The sequence below is a fragment of the Triturus cristatus genome, chromosome 7, assembly GCF_964204655.1.
Source record: "Triturus cristatus chromosome 7, aTriCri1.1, whole genome shotgun sequence".
Classification (NCBI taxonomy): domain Eukaryota; kingdom Metazoa; phylum Chordata; class Amphibia; order Caudata; family Salamandridae; genus Triturus; species Triturus cristatus.
The window spans coordinates 67,331,684-67,347,557 of NC_140590.1; the positions used below are offsets into that span (position 1 = coordinate 67,331,684).

General features: G+C 47.8%; 1 protein-coding gene across 1 annotated transcript in view; it reads left to right on the forward strand.

Annotated features, from left to right (window-relative positions):
- The window catches only part of LOC146808836 (D(2)-like dopamine receptor), a 224,237-nt gene that overhangs the window by 135,454 nt on the left and 72,909 nt on the right, over positions 1-15,874 (forward strand). The window contains exon 3 of the mRNA XM_085614242.1: positions 11,092-11,201. Within this exon, the coding sequence (XP_085470368.1) occupies positions 11,092-11,201 (110 nt within the window). The remainder of the gene's footprint in view (positions 1-11,091; positions 11,202-15,874) is intronic.

Sequence of the window (15,874 nt, forward strand, 5' to 3'; positions counted from 1 at the left end):
GTGAGAAACACGTCGACCGTTGCTTATGTGAAGTGGCGTCCCAAACTTCTTGATTTTCAGCTGGAGTACAGATTTTGTAAATTTGAAGCAGGAGGAGTTTGCTCTGATGCCAGCGAAGGGTACAGAAGCTGGAAGGCACTTCTTGGGCAACAGGACTCACTTCAGCAGCGGCCAGCAGCAGGGCACAAGCAGGTCCAGTTGTTGCTGGTCAGCTTGGAAGTTGCAGCAAAGGCCTCTGGAAGGTTGTTGTGTCCCTGAAGTTCAAACAGGAGGTCAGCCAGCTGACCCTTGGAGTCACTTCTGGGGATCCTGGATTCAAAGCCAGCTGATTCAGCCTTCCTTCTTCACACAATAGGGCAGTCCTTCTTCTCATTCCTCCACAGGTCCAGGAGTGTTCTGATAAAGGAGGCTGCCACATCTATAATCTTTGCCAGCCTCTGTGTGTGGGGCAATCCCTGGCCTACTCCCAAACTGGCTCTAGTCAGTTCTTCCCCTGGGTTTGGCTACAAACTGTCTGAAGTGGACAAAGACAAGGGCAGGCCTGGTGTCATTATCCTTGGTATGTTCTGCAGGTAGGGTCTTCGAAGTGTAATCAGGGCATAACTTTCCCCAGACATTCTGTCAGGATGACCCACCCCCTGTACACACAGGCTCCTTTTGTCCCCATGTCTGGGAGAAACACACAACTCACAACAGGAAGCCATTCACAGTCATGTGACCTTGGACTCTGGCAGAAAAATGCCAACCTTCTAAGAGTGGTGCTTTCAGAATAGTGACTTAAATCTGATGTTACCATTAAAGAGTAGTTTGTAGTACAACTCAAATGAGTGAAGAAGCATTTCTCTATCTGCTCCCAAACTGAGGTTATCACTTCTTACATGTAATAAGGTAACCCAGTGTTAGTCTGTGGGAGAGAGACAGCCTTCCTAGAATGAAAAAACAACTTTGAGAGTTTTTCACTCTCAGGACAAGTAAACCTTAAATATACTTGTCCTACTTTTTAAAGTAGTCCTGCCCTATAGGTCTTTAGGGTCCAGCTTAGGGGTGACTTATACATATTGAAAAGGAAGGTTTGGGCCTGGAAAAGGTTTATCTTGGCAGATTGAAGTGGGAGTTTAAACCTACACCACAGGTTGCAGTGGCAGGCCTTCAAACATGTGTTACAGGGCTACTTTAGTGGGTGGCACAATGAGTGCTGCTGCCCACTAATAGCAGTTAATTTATTGGGCCTGGGTACATGTAGTACCATTTACGTGGGACTTAAATGTGGCAATTACTTAGATGTGTACCAATTTTACTATATTTAAGGGAGAGAGCGCAAGCACTTTACCACTGGTTAGCAGGGTAAATTGTACAGAGCCCTCATGCCAACAAAAATGATTTCAGAAAAAATAGGGGAGGGAAGGCAAAACATCTTGGGGAACACCATGCCGAGGATGTTAGGTCTAACAGTGCCATTGGCCTTTCAGGGTGGCAGCAAGTCAGGGAGCGCTTTGTTCCATTGGATTTTCCCAAGCGACCACGAGTCAGGTCACACTATTGCCATTGGATTCACTTAATGACAGAGGATCACGGCATGCCTAGTGTCATTGACCTTCCCGGGGACAGTGAGTCAGGGCATATTACATGCTATTGGTCGTCCCTGGTGACAGTGGGTCACGACGCTCTTAGTGGCATTAACATAGCACAAGCAGTAGGCAACACTCCCCACCCCACCACAATAGCATGCATGTTCTACGTGTAAATAAAACACACCACACAATTTTTGTTTGGGTAAAAACTGCTGCAGGTTTATCACATACACCGTTATGTAATATGGTGGGTTATCTTACGGGCGATCCAAGGGCAGGCAACCATCTGGGCCGCCTGCCCGCCTGATGAGCCAAGCAGCACTGGGGCGAACCCCATCTGTGCTGCCCCTTCGGTGATCCTCTTCCCGGATCATGGTCCCTTATTACTGACGCCCCTTTCAGGGCATAGCGTAGCAAGGCAAGCCCCCGGTTGTTCAGGCCCACAACCGCCCGAAGGACTAACGGGGCCCCGGCACGGTTTTCCAGGAACCTCCCATGAGGCTCCTGGGCTCTGGCACCCCCTATGGTGCCGCGCAGAGGTACCCTTCGGTACTCATTTGCTTCCAGATCGCCCTGTGCCATTGATGCTTCCTGGTGATAGCGGGTCAGGGTGTGCTTGGTACCATTGATGCTTCCTGGTGATAGCGGGTCAGGGTGTGCTTGGTGCCATCAGTGTTTCCTGGTGATAGCCGATCAGGGTGTGCTTGGTGCCATTGATGCTTCCTGGTGATAGCGGGTCAGGCTGTGGTTGGTGCCACTGATCTTTCCTGGTGATAGTGGGTCAGGGTGTGCTTGGTGCCATTGATGCTCCCTGGTGGTAGCGTGTCAGGGTGTGCTTGGTGCCATTGATGCTTCCTTGTGATAGCGTGTCAGGGTGTGCTTGGTGCCATTGATGCTTCCTGGTGATAGCGGGTCAGGGTGTGCTTGGTGCCATTGATGCTTCCTTGTGATAGCGTGTCAGGGTGTGCTTGGTACCATTGATGCTTCCTGGTGATAGTGGGTCAGAGTGTGCTTGGTGCCATCAATGTTTCCTGGTGATAGCCGATCAGGGTGTGCTTGGTGCCATTGAGGCTTCCTGGTGATAGCGGGTCAGGCTGTGCTTGGTGCCATTGATGCTTTCTGGTGTTAGCCGGTCATGGTGTGCTTGGTGCCATCAGTGTTTCCCGGTGATAGCGGGTCAGGGTGTGCTTGGTGCCATCAGTGTTTCCTGGTGACAGTGGGTCATGTCGTGCTTAGTGCCATTGCTGTTTACTGGTGACAGCGCGTCAGGGTGTGCTTGGTGCCATTGGTGTTCCTGGTGAAAGTGGGTCAGGACATGCTTAGTGTCATTGGTGTTTCCTGGTGACAGAGGGTCAGGACATGCTTAGTTTCATTGGTATTTCCTGGTGATATCGGGTCAGGGTGTGCTTGGTGCCATCAGTGTTTCCTGGTGATAGCGGGTCAGGGTGTGCTTGGTGCCATTGATGCTTCCTGGTGATAGCGGGTCAGGCTGTGCTTGGTGCCATTGGTGTTTCCTGGTGATAGCGCGTCAGGGTGTTGTTGGTGCCATTGGTGTTCCTGGTGACTGTGGGTCAGGACATGCTTAGTGTCATTGGTGTTTCCTGGTGACAGTGGGTCAGGACATGCTTAGTTTCATTGGTGTTTCCTGGTGATAGCGGGTCAGGGTGTGCTTGGTGCCATTGATGCTTCCTGGGGATAGCGGGTCAGGGTGTGCTTGGCGCCATTGATGCTTCCTGGTGATAGCGCATCAGGGTGTGCTTGGCGCCATTGATGCTTCCTGATGATAGCGGGTCAGGGTGTGCTTGGTGCCATTGATGCTTCCTGGTGATAGCGGGTCAGGCTGTGGTTGGTGCCACTGATCTTTCCTGGTGATAGTGGGTCAGGGTGTGCTTGGTGCCACTGATGCTTCCTGGTGATAGCGGGTCAGGGTGTGCTTGGTGCCACTGATGCCTCCTGGTGATAGCGGGTCAGGGTGTGCTTGGTGCCATTGATGCTTCCTGGTGATAGCGGGTCAGGGTGTGCTTGGTGCCATTGATGCTTCCTTGTGATAGCGTGTCAGGGTGTGCTTGGTGCCATCAGTGTTTCCTGGTGATAGCCGATCAGGGTGTGCTTGGTGCCATTGATGCTTCCTGGTGATAGCGGGTCAGGCTGTGGTTGGTGCCACTGATGTTTCCTGGTGATAGCGGGTCAGGGTGTGCTTGGTGCCATCAGTGTTTCCTGGTGATAGTGGGTCATGGTGTGGTTGGTGCCACTGATGCTTCCTGGTGATAGCGGGTCAGGGTGTGCTTGGTGCCATTGATGCTTCCTGGTGATAGCGGGTCAGGGTGTGCTTGGCGCCATTGATGCTTCCTGGTGATAGCGCATCAGGGTGTGCTTGGCGCCATTGATGCTTCCTGATGATAGCGGGTCAGGGTGTGCTTGGTGCCATTGATGCTTCCTGGTGATAGCGGGTCAGGGTGTGCTTGGTGCTATTGATGCTTCCTGGTGATAGCGGGTCAGGGTGTGCTTGGTGCCACTGATGCTTCCTGGTGATAGCGGGTCAGGGTGTGCTTGGTGCCACTGATGCTTCCTGGTGATAGCGGGTCAGGGTGTGCTTGGTGCCACTGATGCTTCCTGGTGATAGCGGGTCAGGGTGTGCTTGGTGCCACTGATGCCTCCTGGTGATAGCGGGTCAGGGTGTGCTTGGTGCCATTGATGCTTCCTTGTGATAGCGGGTCAGGGTGTGCTTGGTGCCATCAGTGTTTCCTGGTGATAGCCGATCAGGGTGTGCTTGGTGCCATTGATGTTTCCTTGTGATAGCGGGTCAGGCTGTGCTTGGTGCCACTGATGCTTCTTGGTGATAGCGGGTCAGGCTGTGGTTGGTGCCATTGATGCTTCCTGGTGATAGCGTGTCAGGGTGTGCTTGGTGCCATTGATGCTTCCTGGTGATAGCGGGTCAGGGTGTGCTTGGTGCCATTGATGCTTCCTGGTGATAGCGGGTCAGGGTGTGCTTGGTGCCACTGATGCCTCCTGGTGATAGCGGGTCAGGGTGTGCTTGATGCCACTGATGCTTCCTGGTGATAGCGGGTCAGGGTGTGCTTGGTACCATTGATGCTTCATGGTGATAGCGGGTCAGGCTGTGCTTGGTGCCACTGATGCCTCCTGGTGATAGCGGGTCAGGGTGTGCTTGGTGCCACTGATGCCTCCTGGTGATAGCGGGTCAGGGTGTGCTTGGTGCCACTGATGCCTCCTGGTGATAGCGGGTCAGGGTGTGCTTGGTGCCATTGATGCTTCCTGTTGATAGCGGGTCAGGGTGTGCTTGGTGCCATTGCCCTTTCAGGGTGATATCAGGTTGAGGTGTACTTAGGGGCATATTTACAAGGCCCCTACACCACCAGGGCATCACTTTTTTTGACACTCCGGTGGTGCAGTGTGCTGAGCCATATTTACAAGGTCACATTAAGCCGCCCTGCGTGGCTTTTCATGGCCTTGTAAAAATGGCCCCCTTTCATGCATAACTCTGCGTGAAAGGGGCGTTCTATGGGTGTTGCTGTGGTGTTCCCACACAACACCCGTGGATTCTGATGCAGTCCCACAAGTCCCACAAGGGTTCGCAAACCTGGGAATGCGTCAGATTGTAACTCCTTTCCGGGGGAGGCGTTAAAGTGGCACAACGAGGAAAAATACCTTTATTTATCCTTGCTTTTTGCTCTTTCTATGTGTTCTGCATTCTGCAGCACACATAGGAGGAAAACATCATCAATTATTTTTTTTTTGCAGAAAAATGTCCCTTACTGCACTAAAACAATCATGCCTGCTACGCAGTCACCCTTGTACCATGGTGCATGGTTGCCTGCGTTGGCTCTAGGCAGCCAATTGTGCACCAGTGCAGAGGAAAGCACAGGGAATTGTTGTATTGCTGTAAATACAATGCATCCCTGCCCTTTTCTAATGACACAGCTCTGTGCAGCAAGATAGCTTGCAGCACCGCACTCTGTCGTTTTCTAGTAAATATGCCCCTTGGTGTCATTAGTTTTGTGAGTGACAAAGGGTCAGGGCACACTCATTGCTTATGCCATTAAACTTTCAGAGCTTGCCCTGTGACAGTGGAGAGGGCGCAATTGGAGCCACTGGTGTTCTCTGGTGATAGGGGGTCCAAGGACTGTTGTGTTATTGGATTTGTAAAGCGCATGGCTGCCCCAGGGACAGGCCGTCCCAGTCCTGTGATGTTGGGCACAGTAATAGTGGGATAGCTGGGAGTTCTGCAGTTCACGATTGAGGCTGGGTGAGGGTGACATCTAAAGAATAATCGATTATCGTGGTCTGCTGTCTTTGTCAAGTCAAATTAAGTCAAGAACATTTGTATCGCGCACATATCACTCACACGAGTCTCATGGCGCTTGTAGACAGCTCTGAATGAACGGACTAGATCTAGTTTCCAAAAAGCCAGGTCTTCAACTTTTTGCGGAAACTGCTGTGTTCTGGCATACTGCGAAGATAGAAAGGCATTTTATTCCAGGATGCCGGTGCCAAAGAAGAAAACTCTCGACCCCCTTGCCTTGCAGTGTGAATTCTAAGGGGAGTCAGCAGTGCCATGTCACTAGAACGCATCATCCTGGACGGTTAATACCAACGTAACTTTGGCAGCCTGTATTTTGGACCAATTCCATACATATGTTTATGGGTCAGGCATAGTGTTTTAAAAAGGGGTTGTTTTTTCACTGGGAGCCAGTGGAGAGTGTTTAAACATACTGCTGACGGAGATCTATATGGACGATCGAGGACTAATCTAGCAGCCATGTTCTGTAGAACCTGAAGTCTATTTATGAGGTCTTCATTTATTGACAGCAATAAAGCGTTGCCGTAGTCCATTCTATTAATAATCAGTCCTTGTATTAAGGGTCTTCATGCCTCTAAGGGAAGCCATTTAAAAATCTTTCGTAGGCTGCGCATAACACCGAAACAAGTGCAGACGACATGATTGACATGACCCCGCATGGACAGACAGTTATCCATGTAGAATCCTAGATTACGGACCACGTTCTTAGGGGCAGGACACGAGCCCAGCCCAGGTGGCCACCAGTCATGCGTCCAATGGTCGATTGCTTTACCAAAGAGCATGATCTCGGACTTGCCCCCATTAAGCTGGAGATGGTTAGATCTCATCCATTTATCAACATGGATCAAACAATTTTTAAAACGTTGTTTAGTGTCATTAGGGTCTGGGCCTAAGGTGACCAGAATCTGCGTGTCATCTGCGTAGGATATGACATCGAAACCATATAGTCTGATCACCTCAGCTAAAGGGGTCATGTAAAGATTAAAAAGGGTAGGGCTCAAGATAGAGCCGTGTGGGACACCCATCTTTACTGGTCTTTCCCAAGAAGTAGTGTTTCCCATCTGAACAGTGGTTATACGTTCTGATAGGTAGCTGCTGAACCATTTAAGAGCATTCCCTCTGACACCAACCTCCCAAAGCCTTTGTTCAAGAATCTTATGGGGGATGGTGTCAAAGGCAGCAGACAGATCGAGCAAGACGAGGATAACTGATTGATGTTTATCTAGAGCTAGTCTAATATTGTCAGTAACCTCGATCAACGCAGTCTCCGTACTGTGCGCTGTTCTAAAACCGGACTGGGAAGAATCTAAAAGTCCGTGGCTTTCAAGATGGTTCACCAGCTGTTGATTAACAAGGGACTCCAGCATTTTCCCAAAATAGGGCACTAAGGAGATGGGTAGACAGTTTAAGAGTACTTTTGGGTCGGACGACGGCTTCTTTAGAATTGGCCTGATTCTAGCTGCCTTCCAGATTGAGGGAAAGTCGGCTTCCGCAAAGGACTTATTAAATAGATCGATCAATCCATCCAAAACTGTAGGTGCCATGACAGAAAACATTTTTGAAGGAAAAGGGTCGGCGGGGGAGCCTGATTTTATCGTTAGCATGACCGAGGTGACAGACTTGCGGTCGCATTTTTCTATAAAGTCATTTAAAATACAGGGAGGATCAGGTAAAAGGCGGGGTGGTTCTTCAGAATGAGTACGGTTGAGTGTAGGAGGAAAGGTACGATGGATATTCATAATTTTTTCCTCAAAGAATTCAGATAGAGAATCAGTCCAATTTTGAGAGACCGATACTATGGGCTGATTTATAGGGACAGTGAATTCTTTGAGAATATGATGGAGTTCCCTAGAGGAATTTTCTGCCATTTTTATCTGATTGATCAAAAAGGATTTTTTTGCCAATTTTATTTCGTTCATGTAGCCGTGATGCCGTTTCTTATAGGTTTCACGATCTACAGGGTTTTTACTTTTTCGCCATAGTTTTTCGGCAGTTCTACACAGACTTTTAATGGTTTTTAGTTGATCGGTGAACCAGGGGGCAGTTCTAGTCTTAAACTTAATGTTCCGTACAGGGGCAATTAAGTCTAATGTAGTCAGAATAGCTTTAATAAATTGTAGAGCTACATGATTAACACATGCTTCAGGGTCTGTCGGGTCAAGACAGAAATTATTTTGAAAAAGAGACGGAGTTACTTTGCGCCAAAGGTCTGCGCAATACGAGTTCGCTATCCAAATTAGTTTTTTCTTTTGGAATAGTAGGAATAGCGAATTTCATTAGGTAATGATCAGTCCGTAATAACGGTTCAGAGGGTTCCATGATCATTTCTGATACGTTTGTAAAAAGAAGATCCAATGTGTGGCCTGCGCAATGGGTGGAGCCAATCACAATCTGAGCAAGACCAAGAGTACTCATGTTAGAAATTAATTTGTCAGTGTCAGGATTAGATAACATTTCTGCATAGTGGTTAAAATCTCCAATCAGGAGAAAATTATCAGAAGCTAGAACATGGGGAGCTATAATTTCTAATAGCTGATCTGAGAAATCTCCCTTTATACTGGGGGGTCCTTACAGTGTCACTGGACCCTCAGTTACACGCACTAGGTGTGTTGGTTTTTGTTTCTTTATTTTGTTATGGACCGTGGAATGCGCGTGGCACTACCAAGTGTGTGCATGGACATCCCTTCTGGCTGTGTCAGAGAGCCAGAGGCAGGCGTCGTAGGATGGACCTCCGCGCACCACTTCCTGCGCACCACTTCCTGTGCACTGACGGATATACCAGTGCGTACTGACCCTAGAGTTCGAGCTGCCCTTACACGTCCTCTAGGGCCAGTACACACTGTAATTTCACACAGTGCACAGGAGGTGATGCGTGCAGGTCCACCACCGGCTTTAGGGCAGCGCAACCTGTGCCTCTCCTACAAGGCAACAAGTTCGAGGAGGCAATCGTCAATGACAGGCTGAGGCGAGATCAGTGCTTAATTTGAGCCCGTGGTTTACAGTGCTTGGCACCGGCACTTAATTGTCAACACAGGCACTAATAACAGTCTGGCTCATGGTGACACTCTTTTTCTAAATTAAAGATGTGAACAACTAAAGTTTGTTATTAATGAAATATATATAAAAAATTACTAATACCTGCTGCCTAAGCTATTCTTTTGGCTTTGGGTCCTGGAAGATTCTAAATTATCACACTTGTAGGTGTGTAGTGATTAGAATCAGTGTTGGTACTGTCATTGGCAGCGCTGGCAGGGATAATGGGTGGTGAAAGCTGCAGTGGGGCTTCCTGAAAAGGGCCCTGACACTTATTTTGTTTACAAATTAAGCACTGGGCGAGACAAGAGCAGCGTGCAGAGATCTTTCTCTGCTGGTTTCATGGGATCATGGCATGTGAACTCTGCTGGCTAATGCACTTAGCTAACTAACCAGAGAGGGTTAATGTTCCTGTGGTAAAGCACATTATGTAACATGCAGATCACATATTTGTGTTTTTTGTAGATAGCCTAGTAGGTTTGTGCTTTTGACCCTTTTACTACTTTGAGTTCATGAGTTACAATCCTTCTAATATAGAACATTGAGCTATAAACGGGCATCAAAGCACTACTTGCATATTGCACTACATTGGCTAAGAATGTACTGTTTTTTGCCTCCATCTTTCTGAAAAGGTTGCTAAACAAGGGTTCATTTAGTTATCAATATAATTTTGATTTGACACAAACCTGGTGCAAAGAACTGTGTTGGGGTTCACTTTCCAGCGCAAATCCTGAATTGCACTGGACTTCAGCCCTAAAGTAGCACAAAGTAGTACTATGGGCTACGTTGCATCAAGGAGCCGTGCCATAGGTGGTACAGGGATGTTGAAATGCACCTACCCATGGATTTGGACGCTGATTCCCATCTACTAACTTTGGCACAAAAGGATTTGCATGAAAAAATTATGCCCCCTCGAGGCTGGCATAAGGTTGGCAAAAATATTTATTTTCTCAAAACATTTCCACCTTTGCACGAGTGCTGCTCTGTACACACCACATACAAAGTGGTAAAGTGGTAAACTTTGTGCTGTAACGGTACCCCTTCCAGTATAAAATCTATGCCTGACATCACACACGTCCCCTTGCACTATGGCGCAATGGTGTTGGCATTGGCGAAAGCTAGCCTAAGGTACATCAGCACTGGAGGAGAGAACCACGGTACCATAGCTAGTGCTGTTGTGCTCTCTCCTTTTCACGCAGTGCAGTAACTTTGATTACTCAGCTGCTTGAAAACTTAGTAATTCTGTCCCTTCACATCTCCAGATCAAGCCCTCTCAACATATACTGCCTACCAATATGACTGATATATGATTCCTACACCTTTTAGTCCTCATTGTCCTAAGTAACATGTTCTATACATTGATTTACACACTTGTTCGACCCTTTGGGTCCGATTCATAGAACTAACTTAAGACAAAATCCTAAACTTACTACCATTTTGGTATTCACAGAAGGCACTTACTCATTTTGGTATTCACAGAAGTTAGGAGTACTAACTTTAGGACTCCTAAATGCCTTCTGTGAATACCGAAAGTCTTAAAGTTAGGATTTTTCTCAGTTTAGGAGTAGTAAAGTTAGGACTCCTAACTCTACTACTCCTAAACTGAGAAAAATCCTAACTTTTAGACTTTCGGTATTCACAGAAGGCATTCAGGAGTCCTAAACTTAGGAGTCCTAACTTTACTACTCCTAAACTGAGAAAAAATCCTAACTTTAAGACTTTCGGTATTCACAGAAGGCATTTAGGAGTCCTAAAGTTAGGACTCCTGACTTCTGTGAATACCGAAATGAGTAAGTGCCTTCTGTGAATACCAAAATGGTAGTAAGTTTAGGATTTTGTCTTAAGTTAGTTCTGTGAATCGGGCCCTGTGTCTTTGTATGATATGCTTGTGACGTAAAGCGCTCTGAGACTCTACACTGGGATGAGTAGCGCTATAAAATAAATACATGTGAGAGAGGGGCTATGGACAGATGAGGGCACCATTGAAGGGTGGTGACTGAAAGAATCTATGGAGGGGGAGGTAATGGTAGGTGGGGGGGGTGTCAACAAAGATTGTTACACCGGATGTCACCAATGCTACTGGCCACCAGTCTGGAGGAATTAGCGGCCTCTGGCACTAGGCGAGCTCTGACTTGCATTCACTCTCTGCTTCTGTCTCTGCCTTCTCAGGTGGTCGGAGAGTGGCGTTTCAGCCGGATCCACTGTGATGTCTTTGTGACCCTGGACGTTATGATGTGCACCGCAAGCATCTTGAACCTGTGTGCCATCAGTATTGATCGGTGAGTGAGGGCCCGGAGTGTGGATCACTGAGTGAGGGGAGACTTGAGAGTGAAGAGGAAGGGGGGCCACTGGTGAGAAAGTGGCACAAAGTTTGGATCGGTGAGTGAGGGGTGCCGGGTGGAGTTTGGTGAGTGAGTTGAGTTAATGTTTGGAAAGTTCACTGGTGCCCAAAATGAGCATCCTGGAGCTAAAGAATGCCACTTAGGTAGCCAGAGTTAAAGGAAGAAGAGTTTGAACAGCCAAGGTTTGAGTAACCTCCTGAATGGTAAATGAGCTCCTGGAGCTAAAGAATGCCACTTAGGTAGCCAGAGTTAATGGAAGAGGAGTTTGAACAGCCAAGGTTTGAGTAACCTCCTGAATGGTAAATGAGCTCCTGGAGCTAAAGAATGCCACTTAGGTAGCTAGAGTTAAAGGAAGAGGAGTTTGAACAGCCAAGGTTCGAGTTTCCTCCTGAATGGTAAATGAGCTCCTGGAGCTAATGAATGCCACTTAGGTAGCCAGAGTTAAAGGAAGAGGAGTTTGAACAGCCAAGGTTTGAGTAACCTCCTGAATGGTAAATGAGCTCCTGGAGCTAAAGAATGCCACTTAGGTAGCCAGAGTTAAAGGAAGAGGAGTTTGAACAGCCAAGGTTTGAGTGTCCTCCTGAATGGTAAATGAGCTCCTGGAGAAGGAAGGTCCAAGATTTTGAAAACTTATAATAGATAGAACCCCCAGCAAGATGGCTGCAAAGAAATCGTGGAGTTCTAATCCACTGGAGGAGCAAAGGGCTGGCACGAGTTGTTAAGGGAAGCCTTTTCCTCTTGCATAGCTGGATCCAGATCTGAGAAGGTTTTTGTGAATTATATCTTTTTCTAAAGAAGATTGGAAAAATGAGAAGAAACCAATTGCCACTTTGGTAGGTTGATCAGCTGGTGGGCTAAAGAATGTTGTAGCATCTGTAGGCGATGAAGGTAGCATCAGTGAGGCTGAGACTCAGAGAGTTGGAATCTCTGGCCTTGCATTGACGAGAGCCTGTACTACTGTGTTCTCTGAAGATGCAGGAGGAAAGGGTAAGAGTTTCCTAAGGGTTTTAATATTGCAAAGCAGCTTGTAACTAAACGATTAACCTCTTTCATAAATACCAGGCTATGATCAAAAATTACTCCCAGAGTTCTAGTGGAAGACATAGGAGCAGGGTATTTCCAAGATCTGTTGGCCGTAAGTTGGGTGACCACATGGATGTCTGTTTGTTGAATATCAGGGCGTCCGTCTTATCTCCCAAGACAGTTATAGCTCATCCATTCTGCCGCCAGTGCCACGGCATTCATGCAGGCAGACTCCCTGTCCTGCGTCAAGGTGATATCATCAACAATATAAACAATGATCTGTGTGTCGTCTTCATATGATCTGAAAACAAAATGACAGATTAGCAAGTGGTGATGCACAGATATTACCCAGAGTGGGGCTGAGAGAAGAGCCTTGGGGCTCCTGTTAGCGAACAGAATGAGGAATTGAAATAAAAGGGGGCAAGAGGACAGACTGTGTGTGACTGGGGAGGAAAGACTGAAACCATCTAGTGCTTTGCCATTGATTCCAATACAACCAGGACCAGAGATTATATCGTGTGAGAGATCACATGAAACAGAGCAGGGAGATCAAAGAGGATCAGGATAGTGCCCCCCTGACTGAGAACATATCTTAAATTTTCAGACACATGAAACCAGGAAGTCTCTGTGCTCGAGACGCGCCCAGCGCCAGGACCCCTGCTCAACAGGTACGCCACTATCATAGAGCGGAGTTGCTGGCTCTTGATATGGACCCTTGCAAACGTCACGATCTGATACTATCACAGGAAGATATAGAGGAGTGGACCTGCACTCACTGCCACTATCGGCCTAAAGATGCCAGTGAGGAGAGGGGCGCAGATAACCTTCTAGACGCGCGACATAGAGCTGATGCAGAGAGTAGCGGGAGGCATGCCCCGCATAAACAGATTAAAACCAATCAGTCTCAAAAACTAAGCTGCATTCTTCTAAACGTCCGCTCTCTGCATAGGAATAAATATCAGATCACTGATATGGTAGAAAGCCGCTCCCCTGATATAATCTTTCTCACCGAAACATGGACCGACAATGCATCGGGTCCAGATTGGAATACTGCTTTACCCGGCGGCTATGTGGTCCTCTCTCAAGATAGGATAGGTAAGAGGGGCGGGGGGATAGCGGTGGCCTACCAAGCACATCTAAATCTGCGAGTGGAAACACATCTTGATCTCCCAGCAGAGGCCCTCTATTTTACTATATATTCGGGAAATGTTTTCAAAATGCAAGGCCTTCTAATCTATCGACCACCTGGGCCTAAATCCACCTTCCCCTCAAAGCTTATGAGCCATTTGGAATCCCGAATGGATCCTCACCCTTTTATCCTTCTGGGCGATTTTAACTATCACTTAGAACTTAGTGATCAGCCAGAGGTAGCCTTACTGCTGGATAATTTAACAGCCCTCGGCTTTAACTAAGTGGTCAACGGCCCGACCCATACAATGGGTCACACCCTTGATGGTATTTTTACGAGCAATATTGATCTGGAAATTAAGAACATTACAGCCATTCCTTGGTCCGACCACAGTATAGTGACAACTAAACTTTGGTCTCAGACGAAGGCGGATGATCTAATCACGGCTCTGGGTCATTCACCCCCCCTGCTTAGTAGAGACAACTCCGAGGTAGCACTGCTCTTTGACAAATGGCTCGCGGAGGCGGCTGACGAAGTAGTGCCTGTGAAACGGCTTGGTCCAAGTAGGACTAAGCCATCCGCCCCCTGGTACAACAGGAAGCTTAAGGTCTTGAAGAGTACCTGTAGAAGGGCTGAGTGCCTGTGGAGAGTCGACTATGGCACTGACAGAAAGGCCAGTTATAACCATGCTTTATCAGCTTATAGAGAGGCAATTATATCCGCCAAAAGATCATTTTATGAGACTAAGATCAAGGATGCAGGGAATTCAGCCAAGGAGCTTTTTAAAACTATTACGGCCCTTTCCAAGCCACTGTCGGACAACATCTTTCGGCCAAACTTGGAAATGTGCCAGAAACTTGCCCGGTTTCTTCAAGATAAGGTGCAGGTAATATATAGGGACCTCCTCAACCTGCATCCCAGCTCAGATAGTCATAGTCAGCTATTGACAACCGTTGAGGACGATAGCTCTGGCCTCAGTACTTTCCCTTCCATTACAAAAGAGGAAACTTGCAGATTGATCACTCTGACGAAATCAGGCTCACCTAAAGACCCCTGCCCCCCCCCCCTTGTTATGCACCTTGCGCCAGACCGGATTGCTGGTGAATTATGTGTCTTAATAAACCAGGTAATAGAGTCCGGTACATACCCTAGTAGCTGGAAGAGTGCAATCGTCAGACCGCTTTTGAAGAAACCTTCATTAGGCACTCTCACACTAAAGAATTATCGCCCAATTGCCGCTCTCCCTTTCGCAGCCAAAATTATGGAAAGGGAGTTAAATAGAACCCTGACAAAATATCTGACTGCCCACAATATCCTCGATTCAAGCCAACACGGTTTTCGGGCACAGCATTCCACTGAGTCAGCCCTTTTGGTGGCTGCTGAGGAGATCCGGCAGTATTGTGGACAAGGGAGGTAAGGCAGTTCTAGTGATGCTAGATCTATCTGCTGCCTTTGACACCGTAAATCACACGGTGTTAATTCAGAGGCTTCAGGAGGTTGGCATTCGAGGGACGGCACTGTCCCTTCTCTCCTCTTTCTTGGAGGGGAGGGAGCAATATCTACTTTGGGATGGGCTACAGTCTGATAGCTTTCAGCTGCCGTGTGGTGTTCCACAGGGCTCAGCACTGTCACCCACGCTGTTCAACATCTATGTGACTCCCTTGGCTAAACTTGTCAGGAAGCATGGGTTCCAGATAGTTTCCTATGCTGATGATTCCCAACTCATAATTTCTGCAGCTAAACATTCTACTGACGTAGCCCTTAAATTTCATGGCTGTCTAGCAGAAATTATGAGCTGGATGCAGGAAACCTTCCTGAAGATTAATACAGAGAAAACTGAGATTATCGAGTTTGGGCATTGAAGTCCCTTGTGGAACAGATCCTGGTGGCTGGCAGGGGCTGGGGAGTGTCCTTGCCCCGTGCCCAAAGTGAGAAGTCTGGGCATGAAGTTTGACAATCAGCTGAATTTCTCGGCTCATGTCAACAGCCTTGCATCATCCTGCTCCTTCCTTATAAGGACGCTGCGCAAGATTTTTCCTTTCATCTCCGCAGAAATGCGCAAAGCAGTGGTAGTGGGACTTGTCCTATCCAGGCTAGACTACTGCAACGCGCTACTGCTAGGGACAAACAAAGCGCAGATAGGTAGGTTGCAGACTCTCCAAAACGCAGCGGCAAGGTTATTGCTGGATGTCCCGAGAGATCAATCGATCTCAGAGGGAATCATTGCACTACACTGGCTTCCGGTCTGTCTGCGTAAAGATATTAAAGCTATTTGCCTGGTACACAAAGCTGTCTTCGGAGGCGGTGCTAGGGATGTTCAGGAACTGTTCATTCCTTATACCGCCGGCCGTGTGCTAAGATCCAGCACTCAGGGTCTCATCAAGATCAATCGGATTAGGAAAGCCAGATGGGGCGGCAGAGCCTTCTCGGTCTGTGCCGCCAGACTCTGGAATAAGCT